This window comes from Silurus meridionalis, chromosome 12 (genome assembly GCF_014805685.1).
Source record: "Silurus meridionalis isolate SWU-2019-XX chromosome 12, ASM1480568v1, whole genome shotgun sequence".
Taxonomy (NCBI): Eukaryota; Metazoa; Chordata; class Actinopteri; order Siluriformes; family Siluridae; genus Silurus; species Silurus meridionalis.
In genome coordinates this window covers 13,991,890-14,009,264 of record NC_060895.1, presented here as the reverse complement: position 1 = coordinate 14,009,264, position 17,375 = coordinate 13,991,890, and the positions used below count along the sequence as shown (strand labels likewise).

Sequence of the window (17,375 nt, the reverse complement as noted above, 5' to 3'; positions counted from 1 at the left end):
GCAGAGATTCACCAGTATACAATACAACACCTGTAGCAGCTGTAAGCCTTGATTTTTCCGCCACTTCCGCGAGTTCTTCTGCGGCTGCACCGAGATAACCGACGTTAAATGGCACATTTTTCCCCCCTTGTGCTCAAGATATTAGGGTTCGGCGACATAAAAAAAGTCGACATAACCGATAAAAAAGAGAATTTGGCGGTTCCACTTCAAAAACGTCGACTTAATAGGGTTGTCGAGGTAACCGAGGGCGAGATAACCGGGTTCCACTGTATATGAGATGTATATACAAAAAATGCTTATGGCAGTAAGCAGTAAAACATTAAACCACAGTAAAACAACAGTAAACAATTTAAGGGTGGTTTTTGATTGTCCATAAAGTGTCCGTGTGCGGTGTGGTGTGGTGTAAAGTGTCCATTAAGTGTCCGTGTGAGGTGTGGTGTGGTGTAAAGTGTCCATAAAGTGTCCGTGTGAGGTATGGTGTGGTGTAAAGTGTCTGTGTCTGGTATGGTGTGGTGTAAAGTGTCTGTGTGCGGTATGGTGTGGTATAAAATATAAAGTGCACTGTGCTGTGCCAGTCCAGAGATTAAAGTGTTAGTAGTGTGAAATTTTTTATGTTCCATATGAATAAAATATGGGTTTCATTTAAAAATCATTGCATTTTTTTATGAATGGAATTAGAATGGAATCTAGAACCAGTGTCTGCTCAGCAAAAGGCCAAGCGTTCTCCACATTGTGGGGAAACAAATTAATGTCCTCAGCAGGACTGCAAGGCTGAGCAACATTCTTCAAACACACTTTGGCAAAATTTTAGCGAGCCAACGGCCATAAAATTAGCATTGGTTGCCATCCAGGGTCTCAGTTAGTCTGTGTGCTATCTTAAAAAAATACTGGTTGGAGAAAAGAAAGAAATAATTTTTTGTGTCATGTATTTTGATGGGCTGATCTATCCACAATGAGTATCTTTTCTTATTAATGCAATCAATTGTATTACAGTAATCTTACATGGATCACATTTTTCCTCATTTACTGAACTGTTGCTTTTAAATACAAATGCATCTTCAGATTAATTAATGCATGTCTTTCCCCATACTTTGTTACCAAACATTATATATGTTTTACATGTTAAATTATAAATATATTGAAAATAAATAGATACATGCTTATCAGAGCTTCTATTTAATTGTAATGTAAGGTTACAGATAGATTGTTCTTAAAAACAATTCAGATTTTGACATTTTGTCAGAGTTGTTGAAATCAAGTTTTATTCAATTTATTTAAATATTTTATCATTTTTTTTAACATTTAAACCATGCAGTAATTTTTATTGGTGACTTGTCTCTTTTATTTAACAAATCATGTCTTCACAAATCAAACCAGAAAGGGTCAATTAAATCATATGAAAGCCCATGAAATTCCATTATGGATACCACCATTCACAAACATGCTAACACTCATTCATTCTGATAATTTGTCATTGTCAAACATTTGTATTAATTTAAATACAAAAACTTTATCTGAATCAAGAATGTAACAAATGTACTTTATTCACTGATAATAGTGTATTTATTTAAGACTACAAATATTTCCTTATATAAACAAACCATGGTACATTCACTGCATAATAGCAGAACAAATGGTTTAGCTTCCATGTTGAGAAGCAGCTAATTTTTTTGATACTTTTAAATGATGTTGAATTTTTCTGCGAATATCAGGAAAATTAAGACCATAAACAACAGGGTTTAGGACAGGGGGTATAATCAAAAACTCTAATGACAGAATGATAGCTATTACTGGAGGTAAATTTTCAAAACGGGTAAAGCTCATTTCACAGAAGATGGTAATTGAGTAGTTAACAAAACTCACTAAATGAGGAAGGCAAGTATGATAAGCTTTGCTCTTTAACTCTTTTGAAGATTTCTGACAAATCATAAGAATTTTAATATAAGAATACAAAATAAAACTAAATGGTATTAAAACTGTCGTTACTAGCACAATGAAACCATAAATGTTTTCGAAAGCAGCATTTTCACAAGAGAGCTTTGCAATTATCCAGTTATTACAATACAGTTTTTTTAAGTCATTACCACATAATCTTAGCCTAGCAGTGACAATTATCCCAAGACCAACAGAAAGCATTGGATAAATCACAGAAACTGCTACCATAACAAAAAGCACTTTGGGTGTCATGATGCTGTGGTATTGCAATGGCTTACTTATAGCAACATATCTGTCATATGCCATTAATGTTAAGATTGTAAATTCATATGATGCATAGGTATAGATGACAAATGTTTGTATATGACATCCAGAACGAGTGATTGAGTGAGAATATAATAACAAATCAGTTAGTAATCTTGGAAAGAAGCCAGCAGTGCCGTACAGAGAATTAACTGATAAACACGCTATCAAAATGTACATAGGCTGGTGCAATCCAGATTCCACAATTATTACAAAAATTATAATGGCATTAAAGAATAAAATAGTACCATATAGCAGAGATCCTAAAATGAAATAAATGTATCGAAAGTAGCCCATGTTTTCAAACATGGAAAAAAAAAGAAGAGTATCGTTTGCCATTACACTTAAAAACTTTGATGTTACTGTCTTGAACTGAAATGAAGAAGAAGCAAAAAATAATTTAACATTAGAGAAAACATTTGTAGAAACAAACATGTGATTTCTATAACGTAAGCTAAAACATTTTAAATAAATTATAATGAACATCATATTTAAACATGCACGCTTATTAAGGGAAAAAATCATTATTAAACGTAAAAGCTTACTGTACCTCTTTACAATAAACTGCATTAACATTCACAACAAAAGATTCAATGTTAATATGTAAACATTTAACACTTGCCTAAGCTTATATAGTATATGACCTGTCACTAAGGATTTCCCTTGGAGTTAACATAAGTAATTTGATGATTAGCAGTTCCTAATTAGCTGTTAGAATATGATGTGAAAAAGGCTACATGCAACTTAAAAACATACATCAGCCTATTAGGGTGTATTATGATTTTTTCCTTCTGTTGTAGTTCTAAATATGTTTAACAGGTAAGCTATTCAAATAAAGAATATGTCACGATACATTACATTATTGTAACGATTTTATTGAAATAAATATGCTCTCCAAGTAAATTCAAAATGCAAGAGTCAAAATGCATTCTTTGTCAGCAGATATTTTTTTTTATAAAATAAGCTAGAAACAAGCCGAAAAAATATTGCTTCATAAAACAAGGTGGGAAGTTCTTATCAGCTTTGCACATTGTTGTGGAGTAATTGTCATGTTATTCCTGATATATGTATTTGCTCCAGGTTTCGGTAGATGGTGTTGTATGCATTTTACAAATAGTCATACAGATTCTCAGTGAGATTCCTGAACTGGACTTTGACATGTCCACTGTAAAACATTGGCATTTTTAAAATTTAAACATTATTTTAGCCCGTGTTTCTGGGCGCAAGTTTTATTTTCTGTAGTTTGTGGTTCTGGTGAGAAAAAAACATCCCCAGGGAAAGATGCCACTGCTACCATATTTAATTATAGGGACATGTTAATTGAAGTATGTACTGAATTTACACCACACATTACATTATGAAGCTTAAATACAGTATCTCCCTCTTGGCCTTACATTTTCACTGGGTCTCTTCCATGTTGGCTCTTTTGTGCCCAGTAGCTAATTTTATGTGTGCCCAACTGATCTAATATGAAGTGAGGAGCTCATAGTTTGGACATTAAACAGGAGGTTTAATTGCATCAACAGCCAACCTTAGGTAGTTACTTCGGTTGACTATATATCCAGTCCATTCTTCCCCAGCAATGGCAGCCCCAAGGCCTGTCTGAAAAAGATGACTAACTAAATCTGTTCATGGCTAGAAAACTGACATTAAGCATTAGTAAAACCAAGGAGATTTAACAGAAAGTGGTACATTCAGAAAACTGTTTTATGAAACAAATTGTTCCTTCTGGCAGAACACCTAAAATAATTTGTATAATTGTATAATCAGTGGTATAGTGTAAATAAATCAGATAAGTGCATATTCCATTCTTTGTGATGCCTGTTTCTCCTTTTCCATGACTACCTGCTTCTATATAAATGAACATCTAGAAAAAACTTACTCTCCCTCGAATCTTAAATTGTTTATTCTATTCTACTACTCATTTCTAATAAAATATAACAAGCACAGAGACTGGTGAAAATTTACTTTTTTAGAAATTCACATGAAAATCCTAGTCTTTCCGTACAGTTGCAGTTCATGCAGAGCAAATTCAGTCCTATGTAGCTTAATTGGGATCTAAAGAGTGACCATTTATCTAGTTCATAATAAGCAATATTTTAAAATATGCTGCCTATCTTGCTTTGTTTTGTGTAGTGTCCAGCTCAAGTGCAAAAAAACTAAAGGGGACAGAATCACTTATCACCATTACTTTTTAAATATTATTTTAGTGTGTGTGATTTATTAGTATAATGTATTGGTCTTTTTAATTTTTTTTTACTGTTCTGAGTGAAAGAACAGCTTACTTTTTGACAAATGTTTCATGAGCTATAAAATCTAAACTGTTTATTATACAAGTGCAGCACAAGAAACTCATTCAATTTGATAGTTGGAAAATATGCACAAAAGGCATGCAAACCTTAGATTTCAGCATTTTCAGATTTTGCATTTATCAAACAGCCGAAGTCTATACACATTACACAACAATTACACAATGCAAATGTTTTCCTAGTTCATTAATCCCAGATGAGCTCTCTGTCCACCATCTCCCAATTGGTGTCTTACTACAGAGCTTCAATAACCAGGCCAATTTAAGCTAATTGTATTTTCATTTTAATTAGTCCCATTGGTGAGCCCATTAGAACAAACACATTGACCATGACGTATGAAAGACCTAATCAACTATCTAACAGCACAAAAAATGTAGAAAATATGAATGAATCCATCCATCCATCCATCCATCCATCCATCCATCCATCCATCCATCCATCCATCCATCCATCCATCCATCCAGCTATCCATCCATCCAGCCATCCATCAATCTTTATTCTGAGTGGTAGGTGGATTGACTACTTTAAATTGCCCTTTTTTGTGAATAAGTATGCCAATGTGATTACATTAAGGCTGTAGTCCACCTTCATGTCAATGTTCCCAAGATGCTCTTAGTGAAAATGAATAAATCAATAAATAAAAAAGGCCCTTTATGTAAAATATGTCATAAGAACAGCTATAACACATTGTTATTTATCCACCAATATACAAACCCTAACGTTGAGACACTGTACAAATTGTGAATAAAAAAGGAATGCAATAATTTAAAATCTCATAAACTTATATTTTATTCACAATAGAATATAGATAACATATCAAATGTTGAAAGTAAGACATTTTGAAATGTCATGACAAATATAGGCTCTTTTTGGATTTCATGAGAGCTACACATTCCAAAAAAATTTGGGAGGCCTTAAGAGGCCGGAAACATTAAATGTACATATAAGGAACAGCTGGAGGACCAATTTGCAACTTATTAGGTCAATTGGCAACATGATTGGGTATAAAAAGAGTCTCTCAGAAGTCAAGATGGGCAGAGGATCATCAATTCCCCCAATGCTGCAACGAAAAATAGTGGAGCAATATCAGAAAGATGTTTCTCAAAGTAAAATTGCAAAGAGTTTAAAGTTATCATAATCTACAGTGCATTGAATCTTGCTACATTACCTGTATGGTTAGGAAACTTAAAATCAAATCCACTTCATGGTAAATATTCAACATCTTAATATTTATGCTTTTCTAGGCCCCAAAATCTCAATACATAAATGATTTGCCAGCACCACCAGTTAGTCTGAAAATTCCGGTCTTTTTAAATGTATTAATTTTGTTAAGTTTGGCAACAATATTGTGTGTGTTGTGCTTGACAAGTGTTAATGAAATCAATCATATCATTGTAACAACTTCCTGATCCAACCTTGTGAATGAGTTTAGTATCTTCTTTTGTGAAATACATTCTTAAAGGCTTTATAAAACACATAATATACTATATTGTGTGTATTGTTTTGTAATTTTCTTCTATACTTTGAAACTTTAAGAACAATTTGGATGTAATTATAATTAACAGAAAAAAATGACAGGGCATTTAAAACATTGTAAATGACTGTCTTGGGCCCTCTGCCTTCATCAATTAATATTCCTTAAAAACATGTATTGTGTAATGCAAGTTAAGCTCTCTAATATCCCCATGTGACCTAATACTGCAAAGATAAACATATTTTGTTACACACTAAAAACCACCTTAAAACCAAAGTAATCAAAACAACTTAAGCCATTCATCCCTAGAGAACAGTGTACAATATCCCATGGTGTGGGTCCAGACAATTAGAGCTGATAATTGAGTCCCACTGGTCATGCAGTCAACAAACCACAAGTTGTCTTGATTGTGTCAGTCTTTACAATATAAAGGAAATAGCCTTGAATAAAAGTATACAAAATCCAATGGCACAATTTTACATGGATTTCTTTTTTTTTGTGCACTAAAAATTAAAAATGGCTTTTCAGTTTGAATGGACATTCCAGCTTATTTATTATTATTATTATTATTATTATTATTATTATTATTATTATTATTATTATTATTATTATTATTGCAATTTCTTAAAAAGCATATAAACATATTAATAAACATATTTATCATTTCATTTTAAGCAAATGAACATTAGTCCACTACAATGTATTGTTCTCCTGAGACTACATGTTTGTTTTTTAGTTTAGTAGCTCCATAGCAGTGTGAATACTCGGTGGCCAAAACAAGAAAGAACAAATACGTTGGTTGATAAAACCATAGGTATACAGCTATAATTTAAACAGCACATTAGTTTACAATACCTTATAATGCAGCACAAATAAAAAGTGTTATATAATGTAAAAAAATAAAATTTTATTCTTTAAGAACCCTAGTTTAGTTATGTGCACAAAATAAAGATTTGGTATGAAATAATAATTACCATATGTAGCTTATAAACTGAAAGTGTTGCAAATCATTTGACATTCACAATTCTCAATAAGACAATAAGTGTATCTTGTCTAGGGTTGGAAATATTAGAAAGAATATTGTAGTCCAACTGAATACAAGCATCTGTCTCAAACATATTGATTTTACTGACAAAATCTGAATACAGGTACATGAAAAGAATGTCACTTAAACAGAAGAAATAACAGTGACACTATGGCAGCCACACACACTCACTGGATGCATACAAGAGTAATGTTTAATGAATCATTTTGTCCTAGTTTGGACTAGGCCCAAATGACAGAAAATTCTAATTCTGTAGCATCGGATAATATTCTAGAAAAGTGTTTTCTTAAAATTCTGTGGCCTTTTCAGTCTACAAAGGCTATTCAACAGTCCTTAAACTTTTACAAATGCCCCAAATGCCCAAAAACTAAACTTTTTTTAAAAAATATTTTTAACAAATATATAATAATTAAGTAGTTAAATAGTTAACAGTTTATAGAAAGAGTTAAATAGTTAGTACTTTATACAATGTTTTGCCTTTTTCTCACAAACCAAAAACTGTGATCATAAATATAAGAATGTATTCATTATTTATTATCCACTTTATTCTTATGATTGAGTGTAAGGATAAAAAACACCTGGATTTGATACCAATCTATGCACACTATTTCTCTTCTATAATTAATTCAGAAATTGCTAATATGGGTGTTACTTATATAAACTTTTATGCCTTCAGTTAACATGCAGCATTTAACTTTGTTTTGATTAGAGAAAGTATAAACATATCTCATATTAAAAAAGTGACGCAAACAGTCTTGTCAATTAAGGGTCAAACAGGGTGTGTACCATGAATTTACCATGAATTTTGATATGATAGAGTAACTAAAACAGCAATCAGAGTTGAAATCCCTGGACTCTCTGGCAACAACACCCATCACTCTGTCTCACACAATAAATATAGGTGATTTTATCCTGGGGCAACACTTAAAATAACTTCCTGCGTAACTGAATCAAAGGCGAATTGATTCTGTGTATGCTTCTTACAAGCTTTTATTTGTCTTAAGTTTCAAGTAAGTATTTATATCTAAAGCAATAATTTTTATAGATAAAAGATAGATTTGATAGATAATCGATTATAGATAAATCATTTTTTATGCCAAAATTCTGTATTTGTATTCATATTTTTCATTTTACCCGAATTTGTAATTTTGTTTAATTGTTTAAAAATACCTGCCTTTCTCTTTGCAACTCCAGACAAATCTCTGTGCCATTAATTTTGAAGTAATGTGAACTTCTAAACGACAGTTTCAACTTTGATATCCATTTCCTTCATTTAGCTACAGAGATCATCAATTTGAAAGAAACACAATTGCAAAAAGCATACTCAATGCTCTTTTAATACTTATCAGATCACTAAAAACTTTTAACCTGCTGTACAGTCTAATTTTGCAATTATTTATCTTAGATCTACTTCACCTCTCAATATAATTTAGTTTTTACAAAGATAATGGCAAACTCCACACACTTTACTACTATTATACTAACTGGTTACTTTGAGGTAGGGCAGACTAAATACATTTATTTTGCTCTTTTGGTAATATTGTACCTGATTATTATATTAGCAAATTTACTACTCATTGTTGTGATTTGGTTAGAGCGATCCCTGCATGAACCCATGTATATTTTTCTTTGTTGTTTGTCTTTTAATGAATTATATGGAAGTGCTGCATTTTTCCCCTTTATTTTAACCAATTTATTGTCAACATCCAATGAAGTAACAATTGCTTCTTGTTATGTACAAATATATTGTCTGTATACATATGGAGCTATGGAATTTGGAAGTTTAGCAATTATGTCTTATGACAGGTATATCGCTATTTGTTATCCTTTATTATATAGCAGTATCATGACTTGTAACAGAGTTTGCATATTAATTGTACTGGTTTGTGTTCTATCTTTTTTAAAGTTCACCATTAACATTTTTTTAAGTATACGCTTAGAGTTATGTGGAAATGTAATGGAGAAAGTGTGGTGTGACAACTATCTTCTTGTGAAACTTGCTTGCTCTGACACCAGCATGAATAACATTTATGGTATATTTGGTTCCATCACCACTATTGTTCTCCCCTTAATGCTTATTTTATATTCATACATAATGATTATGAGAGTTTGCTTGAACTCTCCTATAGAGACTTTTCAAAAGGCCATGACCACCTGTGCACCACAACTTGTTTCACTTGTAAATTTCTCTGTTGGTTGTTTATTTGAGATTTTCTCAAGCAGATTTGATAAAATACACATGCCTCCTGTTTTGCGTGTTATAATCTCAGTGTATTTTGTGATCTGTCCACCACTCCTAAATCCTATTATGTATGGTATAAGGTTGTCTAAGATAAAAATTGCTTTCAAAAAACATATTTATTTGAAGTAGATTACATTTGCTTTGCTTTTCTGTTGGTAATGTTTTGATTGCTTCCTTAATATTATAAACTGAAAACCTGATTTAAAATAATGTATAATAATACTGAGAAGGAGTCCAAACATTTTCTTTTATCCTACAAAGAAAAGCAAGCAAACAATGAATTGTATATTATTGAATATATAATATTTTTAAGTTGTAATATATTCCATATACTTCCAACTGTCACTAAAATGTCTGATGCAGAATTAAATTATTCAGACCCACTTCATTTTTTTAATTGTGTTATGTTGCAGCCTGATACCACAATCATTCAAGTAGAATTTTTTTTCACTCAGTACCCCATAATGACAAAGTAAAAACATTATTTTTTTTATTTCTATTTTTGAGCATTGCATTCCACATTCCACTCTTCTGGGAAGCTGTTCCACTAGATTTTAGAGTGTGCTTATGCATATTTGTGTTAATCAGCCACAAGGGTGTTATAAAAGGCAAGTGCTGATGTAGGTGAGGAGGCCTGAGGTGCAGTCAGCATTCCAATTCATCCCAAAGGTGTTCAGCTCTATAGTCACTCAAGATCTTCCTTTCCAAAGCATGTAAATCCTATCTTCGAGCTCACTTTGTGCACAGGGGCATTGCCATGCTGGAACAGGTTTAGGATTCCAAGTTCAAGTGAATGCAAAATGTTAATATAGCGCATCTAAAGACGTCCTGTACAATTGAGAGCCTCAGCTTTGTGGTAACAATATACAGATTTTGCGGGAAAGGTCAGGTGACCCAATACTTTTGGCAATATACTGTATGCAATCAATGAGTAAATTATACCTATAATTATCAGTTTGAAGCAACATTGTCATAACATTTGCATTTGTTACATTTTGTTAAACTTGAAAGTTGGTATATAATATTAGACCAGTTCAGAAATTAAAAGTTTTAATAAAATGAATACTTGTGTCAGAATGTCAGTAGTTTGGAGGGCATTGCTACAAATGCGATGACATGAGATCTTATCTCATTTTATGAGCGTACATAGAAACAATAACAGACGCCTGGCACGGGTGAGTGAGTGGTTTATGTGCGTGTGTGTAACGAGAGTCAGGTGTATGCAATCAGTATGATGGCGAGGAGCTCCGTGCGGGCAGGGCACGCACGGGAAAAGAAGCAGGGTGCTCCCTGACACCACCCTCTCCCCCAGGGGCGGCTCTGGATGCCCTGACCCTGCGACGAGGCCGGCGTGGAACTCCGCCAGCAACGCCGGGTCCAGCATGTCCTGTCGGGCCACCCAAGACCGCTCCTCTGAACCGTACCCCTCCCAGTCCACCAGGTACTCGAGGCGACCCCTGCGACTGATCCACGACCTCCGGCTGGGCGGGCCCGCAGGGTCACCTTGAGGGCGAGAAACAGGCGAGACACAAGGCTTCAGTAGGGACACATAAAAGGTGGGGTGTATGCGATACCTTGGTGGCAGCTCCAGCCGGTAGGATACGTCGCTGATGTGGTCAGAGATCCTGAACGGCCCCATGAACCGGGGGCTTAGCTTGCGGCAAGGCAGCTTGAGTTCTCACGTCGACAGCCATACCAGGTCCCCGTGACGGAAACGTGGGGACTCCAGCCGCCGTGCGTCAGCATGTCTGCGGGCATTGCGGAGGGCCCGACGCAGCTGGGTGTGCGCCAACCTCCAGACCTGGTTGCCCTCCCGGAACCAGAAATCCACTGAGGGCACATTGCTCGGTTTGTCCGCCCACGGGAACAAAGGCGGTTGGAACCCAAGCACGAACTGGAAGGGGGTGAGGCCAGTAGAGTCCTGGCGGAGCGATTTCTGCGCATACTCGACCCAAAGTAGGGAACAACACCAATCCCCCTGGTCCTGGCCGCAGTAGGTCCTCAGGTATCGGCTCAACTCCTAGGTCTTACGTTCCGCCTGGCTGTTGGACTGCGGGTGGTACGGACGTGAGGTTCACTGACACCCCCAGGAGCTTGAAAAAAAGGCCCTCCTTACTCGAGACAGAAACTGAGGCCCGTGGTCTGAGACGATCTCCTTCGGTAGGCCGAAGTTCCGGAAAACGTGGTGAAACAGAACTTCCGCTGTCTCGAGGGCGGTAGGCAGACCCTTCAGGGGGACAAAGCGGCAGACCTTTGAGAAGCGGTCCACCACCACCAGGATGCAAGTGTTACCCCCCGACAGCGGCAGGTCGGTCACAAAGTCGATGCCCAGGTGGGACCAGGGGCGCTAAGGAACAGGGTGCGGCATCAGCTTGCCCACGGTCAGGTGGCGTGGGACCTTGGACATGGCGCAGGTGGGACACCCCTGGACGTAACGGGTGACCTCCTCGGCCATCCTCGGCCACCAGTATCGCATTTGAACAAGCTGGACCGTCCGCTTTTCACCTGGGTGGCCAGGGGCCGGTCCCTCGTGGACCGACTGGATGAGTTTGCATTGGCAGGTGGTGGGGACGAACACATGCCCCTCGGGACACCCCTCAGGGGCAGGCTCTTGAAGAGAGCCTGTGTGAATCTCACTGTCGATGTCCCAGACAATGGGCCCTACGACGAGTGCGGGAGGAAGGATGGGCTCTGGATTGCTGGGCTCCTAAGTCCCGAACATCCAGGAGAGGGCATCAGCCTTCCTGTTCAGTGCGCCGGCCCGATAGGTGATATGGCCCAGCGAGCCTGTCTGGGGTTGAGTCTTTGGGCCTCCCGCAGATACTGGAGGTTCTTGTGGTCGGTGGCCACCGTGAACGGGTGTTCGGCTCCCTCCAGCCAGTGTCTCCACTCATCCAAGGCCAGCTTGATGGCCAGGAGCTCACAGTTGCCAATGTCGTAGTTCTGCTCGGTGGCAGAGAGCTTGTGGGAGAAAAAGGCACACGGGTGAAGTTGTGGAGGGGTCCCTGACCGCTGGAAGAGAGCGGCCCCTACACCGGTTGAGGAGGCGTCAACCTTGACTACGAAAGGCTTCCGGGGGTTTGGGTGACATAACACAGGAGCAAGGCAGACGCGTCAGCGGAGCTCGTGGAAAGCCCCCTGGGCCTCTTGGGTCCACCTCAGGGTTTGTGCCTTTCCCTGGAGGAGTGAGGTTAGGGGAGCTGTGACCCTGCTGTAGCCCTGGATGAACTGGTGATAGAAGTTTGCGAAGCCCAGAAAACATTGGAGCTCCTTTAACAATTCCATGACTGGCCAGTTTTTCACTGCCTTTACCTTCCCCTCGACCATCTGGATCCCCTCCGCGCTGATCACGTAGCCCAGGAAGCGGATCCTTTTGCGGTGGAACTCGCACTTCGAGAGGTTCAGATATAGCCGGTGGGAACGAAGTACCTCCAGGAGGTACTGTGGGAGAACCATGGGAGAAGAAGCAGGGTGCTCCCTGACAACTATAAACTGTTTAAATATTATTATGTACATGTGTTTAATAATTTGTTATTATATGTACATGTCTACCTTTGTCAATATACAGCATGAGTGCTCAAGTCTATAGCTTAAATTTCTAATATGTACAAAAAAACCCCGACTAAAATATTGTTTGCTACTGTCTTTTAATTTCTTTTTTAATAATTTTTATACAAAAACAGCAAACAATTATAGAGGTACTCTTACAAGACTTGTTCGCAGTCAAGGTTTAAAAACTTAACTTTAATACTCTCATAACTTTCATCTAAATTTTGCTCTATGTAGTGAAGTGCCAAGAAACATTGAAAATGTTTGTTTTCTCTAGAAGAAAACATGAGACTTTATCACTTCTTTTTGTCCATTTGAAAATGACAGCAGGATATTTTTTCCCTTATGGGTTTTTTTTTGATGAGGGGTGTTTTTCCACCTCCAGGTTTTTCCACGTCCATGCTTCAAGGTTGGGATGGTGTTCTTGGGATTGTACTCTTTCTTCTTCTTTCTCCAAACATTGCGAGTGGAGTTTATAACAAAAAGTTATATTTCGGTCTCATGTGACCACATAACCTTCTCCCATGCTTACTCTGAATCATCCAACTTCAGGACATGGCCTGGACATGAGCAGTGGGATCTTGCGCGCGCTGCAGGATTTTAACCCAAGACCGTGTAGTGTTTTCCCAATTGTTTATTTTCTCATTAAAATCAACTTTTGTTCTAGATCCCTTACCTACAAGTTTCTTCAAACAGATAATTCCAAAAGTACTTGAACCTGGTTAAAAAATTATAAATTCTTCCATTAGCACTGGTTGCAACTAAAACAGCAATCAGAGTTGAAATCCCTGGACTCTCTGGAAAAAAAACACCCATCAATTTGTCTCACACAATAAATATAGGTGATTTTATCCTGGGGCAACACTTAAAATAACTTCCTGCGTAACTGAATCAAAGGCGAATTGATTCTGTATATGCTTCTTACAAACCTTTATTTGTCTTAAGTTTCAAGTAAGTATTTATATCTAAAGCAATAATTTTGATAGATAATAGATAGATTTGATAGATTAAAGTCTGTATTTGTATTCAGATTTTTCATTTTAACCGAATTTGTTATTTTGTTTAATTGTTTAGAAATACCTGCCTTTCTGTTTGCAACTTCAGACAAATCTCTGTGCCATCAATTTTGAAGTAATGTGAACTTCTAAAGAACAGTTTTAACTTTGATATCCATTTCCTTCATTGAGCTACAGAGATCATCAATTTGAAAGAAACACAATTGCAAAAAGCATCATCAATGCTCTTTTAATACTTATCAGATCACTAAAAATTTTCAACCAGCTGTACAGTCTAATTTTGCAATTATTTATCTTAGATCTACTTCACCTCTCAATATAATTTAGTTTTTACAAAGATAATGGCAAACTCCACACACTTTACTACTATTATACTAACTGGTTACTTTGAGGTAGGGCAGACTAAATACATTTATTTTGCTCTTTTGGTAATATTGTACCTGACTATCATATTAGCAAATTCACTACTCATTGTTGTGATTTGGTTAGAGCGATCCCTGCATGAACCCATGTATATTTTTCTTTGTTGTTTGTCTTTTAATGAATTATATGGAAGTGCTGCATTTTTCCCCTTTATTTTAACCAATTTATTGTCAACATCCCATGAAGTAACAATTGCTTCTTGTTATGTACAAATATATTGTCTGTATACATCTGGAGCTATGGAATTTGGAAGTTTAGCAATTATGTCTTATGACAGGTATATCGCTATTTGTTATCCTTTATTATATAGCAGTATCATGACTTGTAACAGAGTTTGCATATTAATTGTACTGGTTTGTGTTCTATCTTTTTTAAAGATCAACATTTTTTTAAGTATTCGCTTAGAGTTATGTGGAAATGTAATGGAGAAAGTGTGGTGTGACAACTATCTTCTTGTAAAACTTGCTTGCTCTGACACCAGCATGAATAACATTTATGGTATATTTGGTTCCATCACCACTATTGTTCTCCCCTTAATGCTTATTTTATATTCATACATAATGATTATGAGAGTTTGCTTAAACTCTCCTAAAGAAACTTTTCAAAAGGCCATGACCACCTGTGCACCACAACTTGTTTCACTTGTAAATTTCTCTGTTGGTTGTTTATTTGAGATTTTCTCAAGCAGATTTGATAAAATACACATGCCTCCTGTTTTGCGTGTTATAATCTCAGTGTATTTTGTGATCTGTCCACCACTTCTAAATCCTATTATGTATGGTATAAGGTTGTCTAAGATAAAAATTGCTTTCAAAAAACATATTTATTTGAAGTAGATTACATTTGCTTTGCTTTTCTGTTGGTAATGTTTTGATTGCTTCCTTAATATTATAAACTGAAAACCTGATTTAAAATAATGTATAATAATACTGAGAAGGAGTCCAAACATTTTCTTTTATCCTACAAAGAAAAGCAAGCAAACAATGAATTGTATATTATTGAATATATAATATTTTAAGTTGTAATATATTCCATATACTTCAACTGTCACTAAAATGTCTGATGCAGAATTAAATTATTCAGACCCACTTCACTTTTTTAATTGTGTTATGTTGCAGCCTGATACTACAATCATTCAAGTAGAATTTTTTTTCACTCAGTACCCCATAATGACAAAGTAAAAACATTATTTTTTTATTTCTATTTTTGAGCATTGCATTCCACATTCCACTCTTCTGGGAAGCTGTTCCACTAGATTTTAGAGTGTGCTTATGCATATTTGTGTTAATCAGCCACAAGGGTGTTATAAAAGGCAAGTGCTGATGTAGGTGAGGAGGCCTGAGGTGCAGTCAGCATTCCAATTCATCCCAAAGGTGTTCAGCTCTATAGTCACTCAAGATCTTCCTTTCCAAAGCATGTAAATCCTATCTTCGAGCTCACTTTATGCACAGGGGCATTGCCATGCTGGAACAGGTTTAGGATTCCAAGTTCAAGTGAATGCAAAATGTTAATATAGCGCATCTAAAGACGTCCTGTACAATTGAGAGCCTCAGCTTTGTGGTAACAATATACAGATTTTGCGGGAAAGGTCAGGTGACCCAATACTTTTGGCAATATACTGTATGCAATCAATGAGTAAATTATACCTATAATTATCAGTTTGAAGCAACATTGTCATAACATTTGCATTTGTTATATTTTGTTAAACTTGAAAGTTGCTATATAATATTGGACCAAGTTCAGAAATTAAAAGTTCTAATAAAATGAATACGTAGTGTGGAGGGCATTGCTACTAATGCAATGACATAAGATCTTATCATGTAGCGGGTATCAGATAACAGGCGGGCAAAAAAAAAACCCAAGAACATTCCACTATCAAATACACAAAGTTCAAGTAGAGGAAACATTTTATTATACCCTAACCCTCGACCCTAACCCTTATATAACCTTAACCCTAGACATCCTATACAATTGAGTGCCTACAGCTTTGTGGTGATAGTTTGGAAAAGAAACACATATGGCAGGTAAGGTCAGGTGACCCAATACTTTTGGCAATTTAGTGTATGTATGCAGAACCTTTGTAACAACACTTAAAAATAAGCTCAGGTGCCTCCCAATCCCCTTGGTTATTGCTCAGATATTTCACTTTGACTGGAGTATACCTGTGGAAAAGTTTATTGATTGGATACAATCTCTACAAAAAGGCCTCACAGCTGACAGGAAACCCATGAAAACCCGCTTAGAGTTTGCTAATAGGCAAAGGAGGACCTTCAAATTGTGTGGAACAAGATTCTCTGGTCTGATGAAATCAAGACTGAATTGCCCACTCCTCTATACAGGTCTTCTCAAGATCTATCAGGTTTTTCCACCTCCAGGTTTTTCAACCTTCATGCTTCAAGGTTGGGATGGTGTTTTTGGGATTGTACTCTTTCTTCTTCCTCCAAACATTGTGAGTGGAGTTTATAGCAAAAAGTTCTATTTTGGTCTCATCTGACCACATGACCTTCTCCCATGCTTACTCTGGATCATCCAACTTCAGGACATGGCCTGGACATGAGCAGTGGGATCTTGCGCGCGCTTATTATAGCATAGAAACAGTGCTGGTTAAAGTGGTAAATGTCCTGCTATTGTCTTCTGGGTTTTGTCTCCTTACTTGTGTTGCTTGACCTTAGTGCAGCCTTTAATATAATTGATCATAATATCCTCCATGCTAGACTAGAAAATGTTGTTGGAATAAAGGGAATAGCTCACTCCTGGCTCAGGTCTTATTTGACTGATCGTTATCAATTTGTTGATGTAAATGGTGAGTTCTCTAAACTATCAGAGGAAGTTTGGTGTTCCACAAGGATCTGTGTTAGGCCCACTGCTTTTTTCCTCATATATGCTGCCTTTGGGTAAAATTATATGGATATATGGTATTAGCTTCCGTTGCTATGCTAACAATATGTTGTATGTCTAAGCAAAACCAGCTGAGAGAGATCAGCTTAACAATGTTGAGGAGTGTGTAAAGGACATGAGACAGTGGACGCTTGATAACTTATGTTTGCTTTACCCGGATAAAATGGAAGTACTTTATCTA

At 36.5% G+C, this 17,375-nt stretch overlaps 3 protein-coding genes across 3 annotated transcripts; 2 read left to right on the top strand and 1 right to left on the bottom strand.

Moving 5' to 3' along the window:
- Positions 1-1,638: 1,638 nt before the first annotated feature.
- Positions 1,639-2,577, bottom strand: LOC124394889 (olfactory receptor 51L1-like). The gene has a single exon (XM_046863377.1). It carries the CDS (start codon positions 2,575-2,577, stop codon positions 1,639-1,641), a length of 939 nt encoding a protein of 312 aa, XP_046719333.1.
- Positions 2,578-8,513: 5,936 nt separating this feature from the next.
- LOC124394888 (olfactory receptor 1496-like) lies at positions 8,514-9,437 on the top strand. The gene has a single exon (XM_046863376.1). It carries the CDS (start codon positions 8,514-8,516, stop codon positions 9,435-9,437), a length of 924 nt encoding a protein of 307 aa, XP_046719332.1.
- A 4,777-nt stretch (positions 9,438-14,214) lies between these two features.
- LOC124394924 (olfactory receptor 1496-like) lies at positions 14,215-15,132 on the top strand. Its single transcript, XM_046863418.1, has one exon. The coding sequence runs from the start codon at positions 14,215-14,217 to the stop codon at positions 15,130-15,132; it is 918 nt and encodes a 305-aa protein (XP_046719374.1).
- The last annotated feature ends 2,243 nt before the right edge of the window (positions 15,133-17,375 follow it).